General features: G+C 46.0%; 2 protein-coding genes across 9 annotated transcripts in view; both read right to left on the reverse strand.

Moving 5' to 3' along the window:
• Nucleotides 1-2,385, reverse strand: part of spock1 (SPARC (osteonectin), cwcv and kazal like domains proteoglycan 1) — a 185,425-nt gene extending 183,040 nt beyond the window's left edge. For 2 of the 3 annotated variants that reach the window (XM_027007199.3, XM_027007197.3), the window contains exons 1-2: nucleotides 2,177-2,383; nucleotides 1,512-1,685 (exon numbers count right to left, since the gene is read on the reverse strand). In XM_027007199.3, the coding sequence (XP_026863000.1) occupies nucleotides 1,512-1,682 (171 nt within the window). In that variant the 5' untranslated portion in view covers nucleotides 1,683-1,685; nucleotides 2,177-2,383. Of the gene's footprint in view, nucleotides 1-1,511; nucleotides 1,686-2,176 lie in introns of all 3 variants that reach the window. The other variant, XM_081712944.1, reaches the window with a different exon arrangement.
• A 2,016-nt stretch (nucleotides 2,386-4,401) lies between these two features.
• On the reverse strand, nucleotides 4,402-23,587 carry bicc2 (bicaudal C homolog 2). Of its 6 annotated transcripts, none has more exons than XM_035535143.2 (21): nucleotides 23,332-23,587; nucleotides 22,869-22,967; nucleotides 20,960-22,523; nucleotides 19,388-19,434; nucleotides 18,871-18,940; nucleotides 18,333-18,412; nucleotides 18,089-18,250; nucleotides 17,904-17,957; nucleotides 17,534-17,728; nucleotides 16,533-16,802; nucleotides 16,110-16,241; nucleotides 15,622-15,841; nucleotides 12,646-12,779; nucleotides 12,244-12,416; nucleotides 11,181-11,277; nucleotides 10,282-10,321; nucleotides 8,504-8,655; nucleotides 7,198-7,393; nucleotides 5,857-6,008; nucleotides 5,442-5,541; nucleotides 4,402-4,953 (listed from the first exon to the last, which is right to left on the reverse strand). In XM_035535143.2, the coding sequence occupies exons 3-21, from the start codon at nucleotides 21,249-21,251 to the stop codon at nucleotides 4,823-4,825; spliced, it is 2,697 nt and encodes an 898-aa protein (XP_035391036.2). In that variant the 5' UTR covers nucleotides 21,252-22,523; nucleotides 22,869-22,967; nucleotides 23,332-23,587; the 3' UTR covers nucleotides 4,402-4,822. The 6 variants fall into 6 exon arrangements, with proteins under 6 accessions (XP_035391036.2, XP_081569075.1, XP_035391044.2 ...); XM_081712949.1 differs by having other exon boundaries at nucleotides 11,181-11,280; nucleotides 22,874-22,967; nucleotides 23,332-23,586; XM_035535151.2 differs by having other exon boundaries at nucleotides 11,181-11,280; nucleotides 12,646-12,761; nucleotides 23,332-23,586.
• Between the last annotated feature and the right edge of the window lie 42 nt (nucleotides 23,588-23,629).

Raw genomic sequence — 23,629 nt, forward strand, 5'->3', positions numbered from 1 at the left:
GCCAGCAGCTTCTTCATAAACCCCCAGCAGCTAGCAGCTTCATATAACCCCCCCCACCAACCCCACCCCACCAAAGCCAGCAGCTTCTTCATAAAACCCCAGCAGCTAGCAGCTTCATATAACCCCCCCCCCCCCCCACCCACCCCACCCCACCCCACCAAAGCCAGCAGCTTCTTGGTAATGAGGCTTATTTTCATGACAGGCACAGGAGAATAGTCTCTAAGGAAAAATCACACACACACTCACACACACAACAAGGCGAGCCAGTGACGACTGTCCAGGTACACTCACTAAGGTCTGTTTTGTCTAAGCTCTCACGAAGTTGTACCGCAAGCACAGTAAGACCCCGGCACCTCACATACCACACAGACACGACTCCCCCCACTGTCATTTTAAAACTATTCTAACAACCATAACCGCTTCTCAGTTTTGCCTCGGAAAAAAAAAAATGACTCTAGTGGCCAATTTAACACTAGCTTCCTTTCATCCAAAACTGAAAGCGACCAAACTTCCCAACTATTACTCTAACCAATAAAAACTGTTACATAATTATTTGTCAAAATGTAATTACTCTGAGACTCTACTGCAGGCAAGACCTCTATGCCACAGTTAGCTCTCACCAGTCCTTTACATTAACGTTCAGGTTTTTTATTGCAACCGTCACATTAAAACCTCTAAGTTATGGTCACAGTTCCAATCTATTCCTAACTGTCATTTTGGCGCGCAAATAAGGAATTCAAGGCCGATTAAACGGTTAGCATTTTATGTTAATTGAGTGAAAGGGGCTTAGATGGACGAGCTAGGGCAGCCTGTCATTCCCGAGTCCCCGGTTTCCGGCGATAATATTAGCCGTAATCGTTTCATGGAGTGCTTGCCTAAAATCCCTCAAAACTTCTGCTAGCTGTCGCCTGACGGTTTTCACGGACAAGCTCTAATGGAGGTCTAGTGACAGCACGGCCAGCTTGAAATAAAATAAAAAAACACCCGACACGGGTTGGCACCTTTCGCTCGTCTCCGCTCACACAGAATCAGCAGTCATAACGCAATTTATCGCCACAGAAAACCATTAAATAAATAAAACCGTGAGATAAATATAGATATAGACAGGTAGGTAGGTATTTCGGTAGGTACTTTTAGGCAGACAGCGAGAGGGGAGAGAGAGAGAGAGAGACAGAGAGAGAGAGAGAGACTTAGGATTTTTAGTGAGATTCCTGAACACTTCACCCAGAGGATCCAAAGAGAAGGCTTCTGCCAACTCTGAAATATTTCTCTTTGGCGCAGCTTCGGCTGGAGGATTTCGCCGCTTTAGCAGGCACGTGCCCCCTGCTCTCTGAGCTCGAGCGCTCCGCTTGCGCGCAAAACCTGATCGCGCCGTCGAGCGCGCGCGCGCACATGCGCATGCCGGCGGACACGCAGCGTTAAAATGAGTGGAAATCCCCACCACTTCCCAACTGAGCAGCGGCAGCCCGTGCGACCGTGGTGGGGTTCACAGCTACGCCGGGAACACTCACGTCGCGGAATCTGTTCCAGTGCTTCTCCTTGTCGTACTGGGACACGCTACTCAGCCACTTGTCATTGTCCGGCGGGTTTCCATTGTTGTGGATGCCGACTGCCGTCTCCTCGCGCTTCCCCTCCGCGCGCAGCAGTAAAGCCGCGATAGGCAACAGCAGCCTGTAAAGCATTACCTAGAAGAATGTTTAAAAAAGCAAAAAGAGGAGTGAATCTCACGTGGAAGTGGGGGTGGTTGCGAATGAACTGGACAGACACACAGATGAAGATTCAATATTCTGTTGTAGTTGCTCGTGAAAACACATTTGAATTTCACTTAACAATACATTACGGACCCTTTATAACTACAGGACTCTACAGGAGTCCCAAAGCTAGTATTAGATTGGAAGGATTATGAATTCTCGCAATATTTCACTCTAATATGATTACACCGGTTAAAGGGGAACACGGTAACTGCAAATCGGAGCAGCTGGAGCACGAGAACACGATTATAGCCCTCGAGCTTCTCCGCACCCCATAAAAACATAAACGTTCTCAATCAAATCAACCTCTCCTTCAACGCAACCCCCGTACAGTCCTAAGGAGCGCGTTTGGTAATCCTCTCATCTCGCGCTTCTGTTAATTAACTCAGCTATCCCGTGAGCTTATTTGAACTCGTTTTACTTACCTTGGATGGCCTTCGTTCGGCCGTTCGGGGAAAAGTAAATGCAAGTTTCTGCACGGTGCAGCTTAAAACGCGAAGTTCGTCGCTGGGACTGTTCCAAGTATCCTACCAAAGTGGACTGTGCGTTACCTACGAACTGCGCAGCTACTCTGAATCCAACCGGGAGAAGCGGCGCTTTGCAAGGGAACGGTGACCGTCTCCTCCCACTCGATAACCCCGTCTCTGTGGCTCCTCCTCCCTCTCTCTCTCTCTCTCTCTCTCTCTCTCTCTCTCTCTCTCTCTTGCTCGCTCGCTCGCTCTTGCTGACTGATTGATTTAGAACAAAAGGAGTGGTGCATTCACTCGGGAATAAACGCGGCTCTTTAAGACGAGGTAATATCCAGGTGGTGACTTTAACCGTTAAAGCCTGCCGCGGACACGGAAAAGGAAATCGATGGGCCGACCTAAAAGTAACATCCACTTATTCCGTGGTCGCGTTAACAAACTAATATCGGCTCACGTTGTCATTTGGAACCAGCCTTGTTTGTAGTAAAGCCGAAGTGGAAATTATATGTTTAGTCACAGTACATTGGCCGCTGTTACGACCAGTGCATTTGGGTTTAAAAGTCAGACGAAAACACCTTCTCATAATACATTCTTGGTGTGCAGTCTGTTACCTCGTTTGGTCACCTATCCTGTCTGGATATTGCATTAATATTTATCACGGTGAGCCGCGGCCGATTTTTTCTTTCTGAAAGCGCGGGAGCTGTCCTTTCAGCACCACGCTCCGGCAGGCCTTCTGAGAAACTGCCGCTAACGGAAGAACAATTATAACATCTACGGGTTTCAGTACAGGGCATCGATATGATTGATGTGCGTATTGTATTGTGCACTCGGATAATTTCGGAATGTTTCAAGATGTGGTTCTGATTATGTCAGGTGGGGAAAAATCCCCCTTAATGCATATTCGAACCCATCAAAAATAAATTCATCCTTGCAGAACAAGACTCAGCTACGTGACTTGAGGCCTGTGTGGCGTGGTAATAACAGGAAGTGGATAATCTTTTCTTTTTTTTCAAAGCTGTCTGCACCGGATGGTGCGTTAATCCGCACCCACTGGAGCATAGACAGCGCCGAGAGATACCGGTAGTCCGGTGGACTCCAGACAGCTATAGTTTTATACCGACTGCAAGAGACGTTCGTAAAGAGGGCGCGAGTGAATCTTTAGAAGGTGGAAAGCAGGTTCCCAGAGGGACGTGCTCGACGGTTGCCGGTTCCGCAGGGTGTCCTTGAGCCTCCGGGAAACACGGGGACGTCTCGCGCAACTCTGGCGACGCGGAAAAAGGCAGCAGCTGGCACGCGCTGGGCAATCCGTTACACTGTTCGTCACCGAGGCGAGAGAGCGCTGCCGTTTGGCAGTCTGAGTCTAGAATGTGTCGCATTCATATAAACGTATATGATTGGCAGATCTGGTAAATTTTCGCTATCGCAGAAGATCGTTTAAGATGTCAGTCTGATTTGCCATTGGCGTGTAATTATCTTAATGCGCGCTGAAGAGATCCGTGACGACGACGGTACTGCTGTAAAGTGCTGAAAAAGAGAATGTTGAGACGGGTATAATTTTTTATTTTAATGACGGACGAGACAGAAGCATTATTTTAACCTATCGTAATGACAGGAAGATGACTAGTGAATTAAACTTTCTACCGAATGACATGCGGTGGCAATATTCACTCGCGCGGCCACGGCTGATAACTTTAATTGGAACTTTCAGTTGTTCAGTCAGGTGCGTCGCCATGATAGTGGGAGCGGGTTTCACATACTCCCCACTCTGAATAATGCTATTTAATTATTGCCTTATCAACACCTTTATTTATTTAACAGTACATTATGCCAATGTAACTTTACCAGCAACAGGCATTTTTAAGGTGGCGTAATTAATTTCAGGCGTTGGCTTTCCTGAGAAAACGATCTCCAAGAACTATGTAATATGAAAAATTAGAAATCCCATGCATATGGACCAGCAGATGGCAACATGGTGCCCCCTGTCGGCGGCGGAGTTAACTGACGCTACGGATTTTGCTCACATCTCTGCTTCCGTCTCAGCCGACCCGATGACTGTTTGTTTTAACGAGGAATAAAATTGAACGGCTGACTCGACCAGGATCTACACTGTACAGCGAGCGTTATTTACACAAGGAAGCCTAGTGACTTATTCAAAGAAAGACTGCTGATTAAACAAACAGATCTGCATGTGTCTGAAATGTTTAATACATTCTTACATTTGCACAGTGTGTCATGGTACTGTAGACAGATGATTGCATAGAGGGGGGAGAGAGAAAGAGAGAGAGAGAGAGAGAGAGAGAGAGAGAGAGAGAAAGAGAGGGAAGAAAATGACATAAGGTTTGCATATTAAGTTTTGGCAGTAGTGGGACGAGTCAGTCCAAAGTGAAGGTCAGATATCCATGCAAGCTTCCTCTGAGAGTCATATCACATCTGTCCATTCTCTTGTTCCACTCTAATTAATGGTAATACCACGTTCTTTTTTAATTCTCTTTGTCTTACTGGCCACATAGGGCCTTCACTAATGGGAAGCGCAAACCTGGCAGAACTGGATTATGCATAATGCGGTGTGTGTCCCCCCCCCCCCAATCTCCCCGAGTCCCTTTTTCACCAGCGGTTACTCTTGGCAGCCACATCCTCATCCATGATTCGTGGAAGACGGCCACTAGCCCCGCCTTCTAAGTAGCCGGGCTTCACAGCAGGGGCTTCTTGGAGTTTCATCTTATTTTTTGTCAGATCTGGAATCAGGGCAGCAAACCCATAACAGTGGGGAGACAGACTTTAAGCAGGCACAATGTGGACAAAAATGACTGCATTCAGATTATTGTGCTACATATTATAATTGCAATATATAAACCTTTATTATGATCTGGTGAAAAGCCGACCTGCGTTAATGTGGACTAATCTGTGGTTCAATAAAAGCACCTGCAGAACACTTGACTGAATCCCCAATTACAACTATACTGGTCTACATGCTCACCACACACAATTAAAAACAGGAGCAATAGCGATTAGCAAATGACACACTGTGCAGTCCTAGTGGGCAGAGAAAGATTACCTGTATTACATTAATGATCTCATTTCCTTCCATTTTCAGTTGGAAAGCACCAGAGCTGAGGTGCAGTTGTTGAATAGCCCTATTCAGATCCCTTCTGGATGTCTACACCAAACCAACAGTCCTCTGGGTGTCTACACCAAACCAACAGTCCTCTGCTAAAGTGCTTACCAGAAATAGTCAGGAGCATCTTCCTCCTTGCTCCAAATGTGGACACACCCACTTCCTTCAGGTCCTCTTCAGAGAGAGTGAGAAAGGTTTGAAAATCGATCTGACGGAGAGATAGACGAAGAGACAGAGAATGAGAGGAAGGGAAGGAAGAAGGGAGGGAGAGAGGGATGAGAGAGAGGAATGCAGGGAGCGAGTGGGACAGAAAGAGAGAAAGTGGATCTGTGAGGTTCTCTGGACAATTTAATGAACTATATATTTACAGTGTCTTTTAAAAAAATTTTTTTTTTTTTTTTTTAAATAACATAGGGTATAACTTCAGGCTTCTCATCTGTTTTTAAACAGGTCCCTAGATGGATTTTTCATAAGACAGATATATTCTTCCCTAGCAAAATTATATGTGTGTTTGTGTGTGTACCTCTTGCTCCTGGAATATCATGGTGTATTTCTCCAGGCCTAGCTGCATCAGTAACTCCACCAGATCGTCTTTAAGATGAGGACTAGGAGATCTGCCCATCAGTGATCTAGACACACCTTCATAGTAGTTGTTGCAGTTCAGGTATCCCTCAGCTGCAGGCCAAAGGTTAAAGGTTACAAGGTCACACCTAAGAGGCCAACATTCAATATATTAAAAGCTATCCTTGGATATTATATGATATTACATTATTACTCATCTGTAACTAATGCCTCCTGCCATAAGGATGATAATTTCATAATAGTTTTCATGTTATATTTTAATGGACTGATGACTAATGGTTTAATGGAAATAATGACAACTGACCCAAGACTAACTGGCTAGCATGGCTGAGCACAGAGAGTCCAATGCTTTCAGAGTATGTGCTGTTTCAACATTGTTAAGTATGGTATTGTTACACACTGTTAGCTCAGCAATACTGGGGCCTGTGGCTGGCTTGGTCCCTTTCACCTCAAACACATCTCCCATTTGAAAAACATGGAATCCTCATTCATCCAGCAGGAACACGGAACAATGGAACCCTCACTCATCCAGGCCGGTGCTTTTTACCAAACGTTGGGAGGAGTGATCGAGGGCATTTGGTTTCCGGCCCGAGCTTTGGTGCCTCTTGCAGTTCCAATGCCCCCACCCAACCCCCCCCCGCGGCTCACTAAAGGCAATCCTACATGACTGGGAGTAGGAGGGGAGGAAAGACACATCTCCTGCAGGCAAAGACGCCGAAAAGAACCCGAGCCGATCAGAGCAAAGGCTGTGGAGTCTCGGGCTGGCTGCCCTACACTAGTGCAGGGAACCGGAGCACCCAGAGCACCCAGAGCACCCTTTACACTCCTGAGTGACGGGTCTCCTGGTGATGTCTACACAGCCTCCCTGCTGGGGAAAGGCCTGGAGGCCGGGAGCTCTCTGAAGGTGTGGAGCTCCAAAGCCCTTACAGGAAGGGCTGAGCGAAGCGTGAAGCACAATGCCCCGAGGTAACAGCACTCCAGGGAGGGAGAGCACAGGCATGGCCCAGCTCTGTCTCTCCCCGAGGGCAGGACAGGCAGGACCAGCAGGACAGGCATTGTTAAGTGGTACATTGAGGAAATGGAGAGATAACGTAGGTGTGTCTGTGTGTGTGTGTGTGTGTGTGTGTGTGTTTCGCAGGCTTACACTATAACTGCACAGATTCATATGAGCTGTATTTGACATGTAGTGGCATACATATCTGACATGTACTCACACCTCTCAGACACACCAACACACACACACACACACACACACACACACACACACACACAGGACACTTACATGTCTTTTCTGTGTGTCCACGAGCAGACGAGGAGCTGAATGCAGTCATGGCAGAAGACGAGCAGGAGAAGGATGTAGGAGAGGAGGAAGAGGAAGATGACACAGACGATGAAGACGCAGACCCTCGTCTTTCTCTCCAGTTGTCAGAGTCGCTCCCACTACACAATCTCTCCTTCCCGCTCTGAGAGCTCCATGGCTACATCATGCGTGCGCGCACGCACACACACACACACACACACACACACACACACACACACACACACACACACACACACAAATCTAATTCACTCCATTATTGCTTTGTGGTAATGGGCATTACTCAGTCAAAGCTATTCATTCTATCCTCTTCAAGCAAAGATACCAATTAGCTTGGTAATGTGCTGAATCTATTCAGTACAGAAACAGAGAGCCACAATATCAAATGTCCTACCGATATAATTCAGCACATAGCTCAGTGTGTTTCATTCACATTCTACCCCACCACCAGTCAGAGCCTCTCACACCAACACACCGCATTTCAATTCAGTATTTATTACAGTTTATTCATTTAGAGGAAGAAGCTCATTACAAAATTAACAGGGCGTGGGGCTTTAGCCAATCACAGTGTAGTAAAGACCGCGGTGTGAGACAGGGATGGACAGAACGGTGGAATAAATATGACAGTAATGTGGTTTCCCCCTCTCACACTCACTCTCTCTCTCTCTCTCTCTCTCTCTCTCTCTCTCTCTCTCTCTCTCTAAGAGGCAGGGGCAGGGGTGATTGCTTTTCTGAGCTACTCAACTGGCTTTGCTGCACTGCATGGCAATAATGACTTTTCTTATTTCATTTATTATTATCGTGTGTGTGTGAGAGAGAGAGAGAGAGAACGAGAGTGTGTGTGTGTGTGTGTGTGTGTGTGTGTATACGGTCCTTCAGAATATCCAGGCCATTAGAGCTAACCACTTTAGCTCAATCTCCAGGTGAAGAATGTGCCCTCTCTCCCACTGAAACAAGTCGTGCATGGAGAGAGTGTCGCTACGGAACACTCGCGCCCCTGACCTCAGCGGAGCAGGCCGTAATAGAAGCCTGCTCACGCTGCCATGGTAATGTCTGCCGTAGTTCTCTGCAGGCCAGGGGAGAGGAGGAGTCCACCTAAAATGGATTAGGAGGGACGGTGGTGGCTTGTGGTTCCTGCCTGAGAAATTGGTGCAGATTCAGCGAATGTGTGTGTGTGTGTGTGTGTGTCTGCATGTGTGTGTGTGTGTTTGTGTGTGTGTGCACACGCGTGCCTGTGTGTGCGTGTGTGTGTGTGTGTGTGTATGTATACCTGTTGATTACTGAGGTAGGATCTATAGCAGCGGCGGCTAACACTACGTAGCTCCTTTACAGCTTCGCTGGGCATCGACTTGGAGAAGCCCAGACCACTCCAGGTGTCAGTGGGGGTCCGCACCTCTGTCACCACTGGCTTCTTCTGCATGGCTGAAACACACACACACACAGTAATTCAGTAATTCCAATGGTAAATTAAAAGCCCAAACAGAAACCCAGATTTAAAGTGGCACTGAGCAGGACTTCTAATTGGTTTGTGTATGTGTGCTGGTGTACTTTGGCAGTGTGTGTGTGTGTGAGAATGTGTGTGTGTGTTACTGTGTAGCAATTAGACAGCCTTCTGTCTGAATCCCTCTGCATTATTAAACACCTGAAACCTAATTAAACATCTTAATGAGAGAGAAACGTACTGTGATCACTCTCTCGTGCGTGCTCTCTGATGTACGTGAGTTTCTGCGATTGCGTATGTGTGTGTGTGTGTGTGTGTGTGTGTGTGTGTGTGTGTGTGTGTGTGTGTGTGTGTAGCAGATGGTTCATTCGGACTCTGTAACTCGTGATTCCATTAAGCTCCTCTCTGGGAGCACCATCACATTTGGCACAGACCAGCCTCCAAAAAATGACTCATCCTCCATGATGGACAAACATTTAGACTCCTGTGAGAGTGAGTGAGTGAGTGAGTGTGTGTGTGTGTGTGTGTGTGTGTGTGTGTGTGTGTGTGTGTGTGTGTGTGTGTTGCACGTGCGTGCGTGTGTGCATGTGCATGTGAACGAGCAGAACTTGCCAGTCCATGAGAACAGATGCATGTGACATCTGAGTTCTTACTGTGTGTGTGGGTGCATGTGTGTGCATGTGTGTGTGTGTGTGTGTGTGCGCATGTGTGTGTGGGTTCATGTATGTGCACAGTTGTGCACATGTACGTGCATGTGTGCTTGCATGTGAGCTTGTGTGTGCATGTTGAACAGGAGGTACTCTCAATTTATTATAACTCTGCAAAGTGTCAGTGAAATAGGTCCCCTCTGTCCCCTCTTTGGCTTATTACGATGCTTAAATGGGTCCCCCCTGTCCCCTCTTTGGTCTAGCATGATACTTAAATAGGTCCCCTCTGTCCCCTCTTAGGTCTAGCATGATGCTTAAATAGGTCCCCTCTGTCCCCTCTTTGGTCTAGCATGATGCTTAAATAGGTCCCCTCTGTCCCCTCTTTGGCTTATTATGATGCTTAAATGGGTCCACTCTGTCCCCTCTTTGGCTTAGAATAATGCTTAAATGGGTCCCCTCTTTGGTCTAGTATGATGCTTAAATAGGTCCCCTCTGTCCCCTCTTTGGTTTAGTATGGTGTTTAAATGGGTCCCCTCTGTCCCCTCTTTCGCTTGTACTGCACCTTTAAGGCATTTTGTGGCCTAGTCACCATGATGAACCCCAAAACAATTCAATTATGATCTCACAATCAGTGCATGAGAGTCGTCCAATCACAGTCCACTGAATGTCAATTCCTCCTACAGAGCTTATTGTAATATAAATGCAACTTTGATCATTCGCAGTTACTGCAACACTGAAGTAATGTTGTCTTGGTTTCACTCTTCTGAGAACGTGCCTTATTTGAATAGAAATGCAGCTTTTTCGATTAAAAATGCAATTTGGCAGCTGTGTGTGCAAACAAATACAACAGGCTGAACGTGTAAACATAATGCAGCGCAATGGTCCATTGCCATGGCGAAATGTCAAGACTTGAAAGCAGAAAAAGAAAGAAAGAAAGAAAAAGAGAGAAAGAAGACTGACCTTCAGTCGCAAGGCGTTTCTTCCTCTCGTACTCCTGAACCTACAAGAAAAGGAAAGTTCAGTCTGTACTGGGGTGTGAGCTGAGTCTCCCTGTTTGAACATCGCACAGAAATGTGTGACCAGATCAGAACATGTCCATGAATACCAAATCAATGTCCGAGTTCCAAACTTAAGTCACACACACACACACACACACACACACACACACACACACACTAAAAAAACCATTAAAAAAATAATGCTCCTTCTTATTCATATATTCATAAATATATCCTGGCAGCCCTCCAGCATTCTGATATACACTGATATAACATATAAGCCATCAGGGCCTCTTTGGTACGAGTAGAGAAAGGTCAGCTCTCTCATCACCTCTCGTCTGCCTCTTTCAGACACAGTACCACGTGCACGAGGAAGACGATGAATTCCATGCATTTGTGCAGCATTTGAACTGCTAATAAGTATGTGTTCAATAGACAGTATTCAGATCCCTGAAAAAACAGGCATGTCAATGTCTGTAAAGCACTCAACATCTACTAGGTGGTAACTATATACAGAGAGAATGAGAGTGATTGAGAGATTGAGAAAGGTAATAAAAATTGTGTAGTATGCAAAGCTTACAGAGAAATAAGATGTTTTGGATATCAGCTTGACATCAAAATTGACAAAAAATGGCTTTTATGACAGCAGACACTTGTTGGAATAAGTAAAAATACATGTTTATAGGTACATTTATGTATCGTTGTCATGAGGAGTTCTGTAGGCGTCATGTAGCGTTCTAAACAGTGTTGTACAGTAAAGTGTTACTATAAAGTATAATTCACACATATATACACACACACACACACACACACACACACACACACACACACACACAGTGGGGTCTTCATTTAGCATCTTACCACATTGCTAGAGCTCGAGTCCAAAGAGGGAAAGACACGAAGACTACATCGTCTGTCTCTGTTAAAACTCAAGGCCTCTGTCTCCATGTTCACACACCTGCTACACAAATGAGTGAACAGATTTCAGGTACAGCACCATTCTTAAAGTGAGTCACAGACAAACTTGTGTACTGCTCTGAACAAGCTCCACTCTGAGTTGATAGAGTTGTTTTTGTGGACTGCAGCATTAAGTGAGCTGGTGAAAATGAGTGTTTTTTTCTGTGTGTGTAATTATGGTACTGGATAATTAAGGTCATCTAAGGAATGTTTGGGTTAGGAAAAGTGACAGATGGATGGATGGATGGATGGATGTATGTCTCCAGTATGAATTTCAATGATAGATAATCAATGTTTTACATGTGAGCTGAGGGTAACATTAGTCTAGGTCACTGCAGTAAGAAAATGATACACACACACACACACACACACACACACACACACACACACACACACACACACACACACACACACACACACACACACACACACACACACACACACACACACACACACACACACACGTCATCCTACAGCCAAACCCCCACTGAGACAGTGACAGCGACTGAAACCTGCAGCTCCGGCTGGAAAATGTCACAGTTAAAGTAGCTCTTCAGGAAAGCGTGAGTAAAAGAACCCCGCCTCCCCCGCCTCCTCCGCCTCCCCCGCCTCCCCCGCCTCCTCCGCCTCCTCCGCCTCCTCCGCCTCCTCCGCCTCCCCCGCCTCCCCCGCCTCCCCCGCCTCCCCCGCCCCCTCCCCCGCCCCTGGACTGCGAGAGCTGCCCCCGTGACCACAGGAAGGCCTGTGACGGGCAGTAATTACAACCTCACAAAGCCATACAGCAGGATACCACACAGTAGTGTATGCAAAGAAGCAACCTTTCCTTTTTTGCATTACACGTGTACCCGAGTGTCTGTGTGTGTCTGTTTTAGTGATGAAAAGGAGGTGGGGAGTGTTTTCTTCCACTACTACAGTAGAGCAGACTTCACCACGAACTCTGAGGATCCATGCTTGCCATAAATTTTACCTTGGAGATGTCTGTGATGTCATTAACTGCCGTGACTCCTGGGTCGAGTCCACAGTGGCCTCCAATTGGCTGTTCCTCCTAGCTGACCCTACAGGCTGGACAGTGACCTCTTTGATCTCAGTGACCTCTTGCTCGCTGTCTGTGTTTGCAGATGGGTCTTCATTCTCTAGGATCTGAAGTAATGAGGTGGCTGTGATGGCTGTTCTGAACACTCGATGGTATAATCATTAAAAAGACTTTGAACAATAGTCTCTTAATTGCCAGTTTAACTGAGAATATCCAGAAGGAAAGGTCTAAGTATTTTCACTGCTGGAAACAATAGGCAAATTTACACCAATTATATAGCCACATTAAACTCCTAATAGGACCTGAGTGTAGGAAGGTACTAATCTTTATTCAAACCTTCTCTAGTTTAGTGTCGGCCACCCTCATTCCTATTCGTGCCTCATCCATGGGAGCAGCCAATCCAGGTGGGGTAGAGAGGCGGGACTTCACAGGGGCAGCGTTAGACACTAAATCTGATGTGGGGACAGTGGCTAAGATCAAAAATCAAAGAAAGTGTAAGAGGAAGACAAATAAAAAATAATACATTAACTCTCTCTATACCAGATATGTTAATGACACTTTGGTACTACTACATGTGTATTTGAAGATCTCCAACTGTTTGTATCTTCTTTCTCCAAGATCCACCCAGGAATGGAATACAACACATCCTGGCATGAGCAAAACCTTTCTGGATGTTTCAGTGAAATTATTTGATTTATTATTTAAATATCATCATCTATCATAAACCCATGGACTCTCGTTCCTATTTCTAGTACAGTTCTACACATTCCAGGGCCTGTAAAAACTCCATCCCTTACTAACAACTATAGACTTAAGCACATTTGCAGTGAGAATGAAGACGTCCTCCAGAGAATGGAAGTATGGAAACGTGAATCATTTCAGAACTGTGGGTTTCCTGAGGAAGTCATGCTTGGGTTTTACCTGTTCAGAGAGTGGGTGCACCGACCTATAAACAATCAGCTGTTAAGACAACAAGAATTCCCTTTGTGTTGACTTACTATCCTAAAAATAAAACAGTGGCTTGGCAGATTATACATAAATACTTCAGGATTCTCCAGAATAACAGAGACCGCATCCCTCTTTAAGGATGCTCCACTAATCTCCTACAGACGACGCAAAAACATTAAAGACATGCTCGTCAAGAGTAAGATAAATGACTGTGGTACTGTAGCCTGCAACCGATGTGCAACATGTAAATGTATTAACACAGCCACTAAAATAACTGGAACTAAAGGATCATCACCCATTCCTCATCATGAGGAGGGAGTTTTATTCGCTACTGTTTAGTGCTAGTTTTTATTGTTACTTGTATTTCTGTTATAACCTGCATGCCCTGTTTGTCATCATGTGCTTTTGTTTGTTTGCTTGTTATGTATTCTTGAATGCTCCGCGTTGGCTCACTGACCCTGGACTGTTCTAATGACTCTGATTATGGATTTGCCCTTAATAAATGTCTTCTCATAATGTGCAATCGCTCTACATTACAGTTACTCTCCCAGTTTGGGGGTCGCAGCCCCTGGCGCTCCGATCACCATGGGAACCACTGTTGCCGTCACCTTCCGCATCTGTTCCAGCTCTTCTCTCAGCCCTTGGTGTTTTGTGAACTTTTCATGTTACTTGTTCCTGATGTTGTAATCACATGGGATTGCATCACACGTTGTGTGCTGGATTGTCTCTGGGGCATCTTTGCACTGCCTGAATCTGGGGTCCTGCTTGGTGTGGTAGATCCCGGCCTCTACTGATCTTGTATTCAGAGCTTGTTCCTGTGCTGCCATGATTAGTGCCCCAGTGCTGTCTTTTAATCCAGCCTTTTCCAGCCATTATTCAGATTTTTCCATATCAGCCACTTCCACTTTCTGCCAGTGGTACATACCATGCAGGAATTTATCCTCCCATGATGGTCCCTGTTCCTCCTCATTCCCCTTCTCCTTGGCTTTCTGCTGTCTGATGTACTCACTATGCACTTCATAACTAGGGGCCAGCATCCTAGGGTACACCTAGATCTTGATTGTTTCATCCTGGATAATGGCTCTGACGATGTCTAGTCCTCTGCCCTCTTCCTTCCGCTTAGTGTACAGTCTTAGAATGTCTGCATCAAGTATCTGTCCCCACTCTGTGGGGGAACTCCGAGGGTTCAGGCTGATGGGCGGTAGTTGGATGGAAGTGCCCACTTTCTGGCAGTCCTTCAGGATCAGGACTGTCCAGCCATCAGTTAACCATTCAGGGTTGGTTCAGTCCATTTGCAGCTGGTTCATGTGTGCTGCCAGGTGCTCATGAAGAGCAGTCAGCTTCAGCTAGTAGACGTGGACCATGTCAGGGCCTGGAGCTGTCCAGCTCTTCATACCTGAGACCCTTTCTTGGATGTTTGCTAGCGTGATGGTTACTGGATCCTGTTCAGGGAGGTTGTGTGGTCTGCTCTCAGGTTCTCTAACCACTGGGCGTTGTTGTGGTGTGATGCCGCCTTCTCCCATATGCTTTTCCAGTATTGCTAAATCTCCAGCTTTGGTGGGACTGTTCTCATGCTGTTACCATGCCACTGAGAGTACACTTTGGATGGCTCCCGTTTATCCTCCTGGCATCTACTTCTGTTGTGTACCTCTTCAAGCAGGTAGCCAGAGCTGCTAATATTGGCTTGGCAGTCTCCAAGGCCTCAGGTATCCCACATCCTCTGCATAGACCCTATAGCACTGGGCCTGCTTGTGCAGTAACATTCCAACACTCCTCTATTCTGCACTCTTGTGATCCAGACGACGTACAAGCTGGTGAGAGACACACCAGCTTGGATGTTGCCCTGGTCAACGTGATACATGTCAGATACTGGGGGACCAGGGCAATCTGATGAAAAGTGGGTTATTGGAAGAAATGCAAGTCACTCCTGGAGAATAGAGGACTTTTGGTACTGCACAAGCAACCCCAGTGTGAAGTGGCTGGCTGTCTCGGTGGGTTATACGAGCAAAGTGCTTCTGAAGTTATACGAAGTGGATCATGCTTATATTAGAAAAAGAAGATGTAGAAAACACACCATTCATTCATTCGTTCTTAAGTTGCAAGAGTATAGATCAGTGTAGATCAATATTCAAAATTGGAGCAAAGTACACAGAGTTTCCAGAGAAACAGGACATTTCGGACAGAGGTCCTTCATCAGCTGTGCAAGCAAAGTGCAAAGGACCCCTGTCCGAAACTTTCCGGTTCTCTGGAAACTCTGTTTACTTTACTACAATTGTGAATATCTCTACATCTCTTACTACAGTCCACTACAGTTGCTCACCTGGAATCTTCTTCAGATATTTACACTCCAGCACACGGCCCTACCTGTGTCATTTAGATGAAGCTGTTGTCTTAGCATGTTGAGCCAGTAGCCTGTAATTCCATTGTTGACCAACAGAGGGTCCATGCATAATTTGGTTTCCATGGAGACCTCGCTAGAGTTCTTAGTTGTCATGGAAACATCACAGGATTCTAGTCCTAGCAGGAGACTTCTGGCCTTGTATAGATTCAGTATGTTCCTCTCCAATCCCTTCACCACCACTGACTGGAAATTAAATTGCAGTTTTGTAGTCATATAATAATGTGGGATTCATGGCAAAGTGTATACTAAACTACACTAAACACAGCTCAGCATGTGACATGCAACAAAAAATTATACAGGATAAAAATCACACTGATGCAAAAGGATAAACTTTTTTTTAGGAAAACAAAGTGTGCGACTAGATTAAAGTGAAAATAAAATTACAGAGCTAATTTTCTGTAATATGAGATTGATCTGCTTAGCTTTCAGTGCATTGTGAGTAGTGAAGTACCTTAGCGGCTTGTTTGACCTTTGGTTTGACACTGATGAACACGCTGAGATTCTGCATCATCTGTGCAAGTCTATGAGGATCTGATTCACCCTCGTCCTTAATTTCAAACATCAAACACACTGGGAAGCAGTCCTACATGAGCACAAAGACCCAGAAAAAATCAGACCAAACCAAATGATCACAGAGGAGTGGATATGGTACAGATAACTGTTAAATCTGAACAGGGATATGTTTTGAGAATTAAGACCTTCTCATACATGTACATTAATATGTGAAATTATTAGGGAATAATCTGTGAAAAAAACATTACACAAACTTGGACACACCACATGTTCTCGTCTATAATTGGGTCTGGACACACACATTTATTTATGCGATTTTAGGTGTGCACGCACGCACGCACGCACACACACACGCACGCACCTGCAGCTGCTGTCGTGCGAGACACACCCCGTTGGCAGTGCCCTGGATGAGCAGGGCAGGTGTGTGCTGCGGAGCGGTGAGGTCAGGCAGTACGATCTGTGTGTGAGTTTGGTGCATCACGTTGAGGAAGTTGGCCCCGTTTTGACCCAGCAGGAACAGGTGCTGCTGTGAGGTCACATCCAGCTGGGTGCTTACCATCACCCCTGTTACCCCGGCAACCGCTGCCGCCTCCTGGCCCAGGAGGAGCTCCATGAGGACACAGGTAGCCTTCTACAGGGGTCAAAAGGTAAAGGTTACATCATGTTGGAAAGACATAAAACTTGTGTACAATGTTTATACGATGGAATAAATAATACCACATAAAGTAGAAAATTGTATGTATTTACAATGGTTATTATAATGATTACCTGAAATGGGGGTTGGGAGGGTGAAGTGTGTTTCCTGTAGTGTTTCCCCATACAGATAAAAATGGCCTCAATTTAAATGTAGAAATCTGTATGTTCATTTCAGATCTAGTGTGCCGATGTACAGATCCACACAACCTGTGTTACTGTCCCATGCTGTATCTGATTGTGTGTGTTTTATTATATAACTGTAGGTATCTGGTGTTCACATGGCTCGTGGACATCAATATGTGTATGTGTCTGTATTTAATCAGGCACTTAAAACTGCATAAATGTGTATGTGACTGTGTATGTGTGTGTGTGTGTGTGTGTGTGTGTGTGTGTGTGTGTATTTAACCAGGCACTTAAAACTGCATAAATGTGAGTGTGAGTGTGAGTGTGTGTGTGTGTGTGTGTGTGTGTGTATTTAATCAGGCACTGAAACTACATAAATGTGTATGTGTGCGTGTGTGTGTGTGTGTGTGTGTGTGTGTGTGTGTACTTAATCAGGCACTTAAAACTGAATAAATGTGTGTGTGTGTGTGTGTGTGTGTGTGTGTGTGTGTGTGTGTGTGTGTGTGTGTGTATATAAGCAGGTGAGGGAAGCGTGTGTTTTACCTTCACGGCAGCACAGTTCCTCTGGAGGCCCCGGACCACGCAGGTGGAGCAGCAGAGTTTGGGTTGAGCTCTGAATGTGACGCTCACCCCAAATGCCTGTGCTACATGCTGAACCAGGGGGGACCCCGCATCTGTAACAACCCCACCCACCAGGGTTAGGGGCAGGTCAAAGGTCAACACCAGAGGCTGCAGCTCCTGAAGACCACAGCAAGAGCTGAGGTAAGTACGGTCCCACGCCAAGCCAATTCTGTCTGCTGTGTTTTACATTATCGTGCGTCAGATCAAAACAGAGCATATGTCTTCAGCTCCTACCCAGAGCTCTTTAATGAAAGATTATGTTTGTGTGATATCATCAGTGTGCAACACTAACTCTTATGTGTCTTCTAGCAGACTCCACCCCTTGCACAGGTCCAGCGATGGACACCTTCCAAGATGGACAGAAGAGACAAAGGACACTCAGCACCTAACTGGTGCATCCCCCTTTTATCTGATTTGACGAGTCACAGTTGCTATGTAACACCTGGTTTCTAGGACCCTCTGCATGGAGACTCATACCTGGTTGCTCTTCTCTCCAGTGGCACTATGGCGGTTTGAATCAGGGAAGTGGATGTGACAGGAAGTGTCCTCCATGACCTTTTTAATGTTCCCACCCCCTTTACCAATCACGTGAGAGTGTTCGGTATGAGCAACGTCCATTTTCAGAGTCACTTTATTGACCTGGGAGCAGTGTGAAACAACATCATACTATAAGACAACGTCACCAAAGAAAACACTCACATCATGCTCACTGTACACTCACCTTGGTCTCCAAGAGTTCCAGAATCTTCCGCTTGGCCTCGAGCACATCGTCTCTCCTTCCCTCCACTTTCACATGTGGATCTGGAAACACAGGCCAGCCACAGTATGACACACAAACCACAGCCAGCCACAGTACGCTAAACCACAGCCAGCCACAGTATGATACGATAAACCACAGCCAGCCATAGTACGACACACAGACCACAGCCAGCCGCAGTACGATAAACCACAGCCAGCCTCAGTAGGATACTCAAACCACAGCCAGCCACAGTATGACACACAAACACACTGTATGCAAGGTCTGTAGAAAAGACCAGAGTTCTTAAAGAATGAGTGCAACCAGTCAGTCATCAAAGGAGCTTAACGAATCATCATGTATGAATGCAGAATCTATAAGCCAAACCATCTGAAAGGGGGGATAATGACAGAATTCTAAGATGAACAAGAGAGCAGAGTAATGGAATGGAATGGAGGACAAGACCCCCCTCACCTCACCTCACCCCCCTCACCTCACCTCACCCCCCCTCACCTCACCTCACCTTTCTTTGACTTGGCTCCAATTTTCAGCTTTGATGGCCATTTCACCTGAGTAGAAGTTTCCCTCATTACCTATAGAGAAAGAGGTGTAGGTGTGTGTGTGTACGTGTACGACAGGAGACAGTGTCAGAAAGAGATATATATGTGTAAATGAGAGAAAAGGGTAGACGTGTGAGAGACAAAGAAAGGATATATCCCCTCAATACATACTCACACACGCATGTAAGAATGCACACACACAAACACACACACACACAGAGAGAGAGAGAGACAATAATCTATTAGCATTTCAAAGCAACACCTTATTATCCTGTAAGACAGACAAAAGGGCACTCAGAGCAAAGTCACTTCCCCACAGGAGTGTAAACAGATTGGGAATGCCCATCACTGGTCAAAGCCCCTCCTCACAGCCCAAGCCCCGCCTCACGGCCCAAGCCCCGCCTCACGCCCTGCCTCCTTTAGTCCAGGTGGCAGCTATTTCTCCATTTGCAGTTCAGACAGGTTGCCAGGTCCTCTCACCTTTTCAAAGAACTCCTCTCCAGTCATGCCGTTCCCTTCTGAAGGGGCTGCAGAGAATATAAACAGACAAAAGAAAGGAAAAGGCCTTGGATTTGAATGAGGAGAATACTGTTAGTTTTATTCTTAAAATAGCTATTAAAATAGCATAAAATATCAATATTAAATACTGACTTATTTTGTCAGTCACAAGGTCTTATAAACTAAATGCATTAAGGTTTTTGGTCTGTGTCTTCTGTGAACATGTGGTGACAATTCAAATTTGCAACGTGTAAAACAGAGAAGTCAACATTTAACTTTAAACAAAGAATTTAAATACATGGACAGGCAGAAAAATTAATGTGTGTGTGTGTGTGTGTGTGTGTGTGTGTGTGTGTGTTCAAGGGTTAAATGCAGTGAAAGGGAGCAGTTCCACACTGACATTTACAGGGTTAGGGTGGACATCATTCTCTTTTCTTTTTCTCACTTCTCATCACCATGGGTTACACAGCCTTGCCTGTAAGAATGGCCAGACTACTAGTGTGTGTGTGTGTGTGTGTGTGTGTGTGTGTGTGTGTGTGTAAGGAAGACTTCCAAAAGCCAGTTCTGAGAAACAACGTCAAGCCGGCAAAGGTATTTAACCAGCAGCCTTACTGACGCAAAACCATTGCCCTATGAAAACATACATTCACACACACACACACACACACACACACACACACACACATACACACATACACACATACACACACACAGTTTCAGATCACAGCCATTGCCACTAAGCTAAGTCTAAGACATCACATACCATGAGTGTGGCATAAACCCATCTCTCACTCTCCATCACTCTCCCTCACACTCTCCCCTCTCTCACTCCCTCATTCTTTCTCTCACTCTCTCCCCTCTCACTCTTCCCCCTCACTCTTCCCCCCTCACTCTTCCCCTCTCACTCTTCACTCATTCCAGCTAACTGCCAGTTCACCATGTGAGGGCTTCACTCAGAAGCTGTTCTTTTTCCCCCACAGTCATGCTGATTTTCTCTCCCAATCCCAGAGAGCAGGAGGGAGCCGATCTGTCCCAGCGCTCCTCAAAACACAACCCCTCATCCGTCACCGAGCTGCTTCCCTGCGATAACACCCTCTCTCCCTGCAACGGTACAGCCATCGCCACACTCCTGCCAGTCGAACAGCGCCTGGAGGGCTTGCCCGAGTATGCGCGGACACACACACACACACACGCACACACATGCGCACGCACACACACGTGCACACACACACATGCGCACGCACGCGTGCACACACACGCATACACACACGCACGCGCGCACACACACGCACACACTCCCGCCGTCAATGCACACCATATCATCACCTGGCTGCTGAATGTCAAACCTGTTCATCAAGACACATCACCGCTACTGAGAGGGTTTAAAATGGCAACATCAATCACACAGCCATAAAGGCAGGTCTACTGATACTCCAGTGTCCAGCTCAGGACTTTCTTAATGATGGAAGTTTCCAAGGCTCCCATCAGTCTACAGCCACTGGATTCAATCAAAATAAGAAAAGAAAAATAAGAGTAAAAAGAAAAAAAACTCACCATGAAGCATGGTTTCCAGTTTCCTCCTGTCAATGCGGAATCTCTCCTCTATCCACTCCTTATCGGAATCTTCCCGTTTCTTGGGCTCAGAGTCCATCCCGGAATTCCCTCCTTCATCATCTTCCTCCTCTTCATCGTCCTCTGTAGTCCCAGCCGGAAGCTTGGTGCCGTCTGGGTCCTGGTCTGAGCCCGAGCCCTTGTCTTGATAGTGTTTGGGCCCCGGGAAGGACTCAGGCATGAGCACTTCAGGTACGAGAGGGTCCATAGCAGTACCCTTCATACTGCCGGCCATGGCTAAAGTGTGTATGGTGGGGGACCGTGCGTGTGTGTGTGTGTGTGTGTGTGTGTGTATACAACAGCGTGACCAAGGAAACAAGAACAAGAAGAAAAAAAAAAGGGGGGGGGGGCCCTCTAGAGCAACATACTCTCACACACACATACACACACACACACACAGAGAGAAGAGAGACATGGGGGAGGCACAAGCACATGAGGCTCACACACACTAAACTGCTGTGAGAAACAGGAAGAAGAAAAGTTGTGACCCAAAGTGAAGCCAAAACAAGGTACAACAGCGTTGGTGATGTTGTTTTAGAAGTGACATTTAGCAAGTACTTAATATAATTTAAAACGACACACTTCAGTCAGACACTCAAACCTCACTTACGAACAGCCACTTACAGAACTAACAAACTGAAACGTGTGGTTACTGCACTGAACCTCAAAGTGTTTATGCAGCGCTCCACTTATGCAGAATTTGAACTAAAATGGCTAATGCATTCAAAACAAATTGCCAAGCATGCTGCCCCGGTCCCTGCCCTAGTCCCTGCCGAGTGGAATGTGATGGTTCTTTTTTTTAGTGAGGCGCTGAACCCCTCCAGACTTTAATAAAGACCCATCACTGCCCCCACCCCACTTAGCAGCACACAAGAGGGGCTAAGATTCCTGGTGCAATGGGGAAGAATTGAGGGTTGGGTTTTTTTTCCAGGAACCATTGAAATAATTGCACACTGTGTGAGTGTGTGTGTGTGTGTGTGTGTGAGAGAGAGAGAGAGAGAGAGAGAGAGAGAGAGAGAGAGAGAGAGAGAGAGAGAGAGAGAGAGAGAGAGGTGCAAGTGCTGTGTTTGCCTCTGTTGCCTAGCAACATGATTTATTAGGTATAGCAGAAAAGTCAGAGAAAAACAAAAATAGAAAATAAAGAAAAAGAAACCAGAGCTTTCTTTCATTTTCATTACGTGTGATTTTTAATCAATTCTACCAGAGTTTGATCACAGATGTAATTATGATACTGTTTGAAATGTTGAAAATCTATGTGTTGAAATCTGTGCGTAAAATGCAAAGTAATATTAGGTCATATTTAATCAGTTTTTCTCAATTTTGTTGGCTCAATTGAACAACGTGAACAATCTCTCAGCTCCAGCTGCATCTCTCAGACACACCATCACAGTACACCTGTAGTCATCATTTCAGCAAATCAGTCAGTGTGACCCCGATGAAAAGTCCCTCCGGCACCACATACGCCTCAATGGTTTTGTCACTATGGCAGCAGGTCCTGGAAGTGTTTCTTAAATACAAATATATAAAGTTTTTTTTTTTTACTATTTCTTGTTTAAACATTAGGCTTTACTGTAACAGTAAAGTCCTCGAAAACCCAACATTTCCATGAAACTTGTTTACGTTTACAGTAACTGGGAACATCGAACATCATTGTAAGCATAAAATGTATCATTTGGAACAGAAGCTACAATAACGTGCCTTACTGTAACACAGCAAAAGTGTAGGGCTGTGCTAAACTCACTGGATGTCCTGGTGCTCCTGTATGTCTGGCCAAAGACATACAGGACACCAGCATCGTATATGATAAAGGGAGGACCACCCCTTTATCAAAACTTGGTAAGCCACGTCTTACCAAACCTCTTTCGTTCTCGGGGTTGTGATGTCCAACACATTTGGGCTCCGCCTCCAGCCGCTGGCCAAATATAAACCGGCGTCGTCCGCAAACGCCAGGCTGCCAGGGGTTTCACGTCGTCCCGGTACCATTGAACAAAAACATAGAAGCGGTTTTAACGTCTAACGTCCTCTCGGTCGTGCTGCGCAGACGCGGACAGAGTTGGTGTTTTGAAAGACTTCGTTGTCCTTGAAAATAGCATCGAGTGTCTCTGTCTCGCATTATTCGCAGTGACCGTGTTGGGGCGACTCCTGCTGCAGCGTACACGTTTCTCCCAGCACTCCGCAATTCATATTCACAAATCAGATTACTGCATCTGTACTGTCTCGTCGGCCTCGTATTATTACAGAAATAAAAGAATCTACACACTGGACGTTTAGTTACTGTATTTGCTGTGATATGAGTTCCAATATTGAATAAATACCTGCTCCTCTGTGGAGTGGGGAGCGGCTTGCGTCTGCTTGCGCTCGGTGACCAGGCCGTGTCACTGCGGCCACGGTAACAACGTGGTGAGGGGTTTGTGGCCTGTGTTTCATCTGGGACAGCTCTGTCCTTCCGCTCAACACGCCGCCACGAATTCGTCCTCCTCGTTCGACACAGTTGAGCTATTGTCATTTTTTGCCGACGTCCATAAATCACGAGTAAGATCGTGTCAGGACGTGTTGTCGTGACAGGACGTGTGAGAAGTTGTGAGAAACTTCAAGATTCACTTGATAGGTCAT

Source organism: Electrophorus electricus, chromosome 4, assembly GCF_041902795.1.
Source record: "Electrophorus electricus isolate QZ-2024a chromosome 4, ASM4190279v1, whole genome shotgun sequence".
NCBI lineage: Eukaryota > Metazoa > Chordata > Actinopteri > Gymnotiformes > Gymnotidae > Electrophorus > Electrophorus electricus.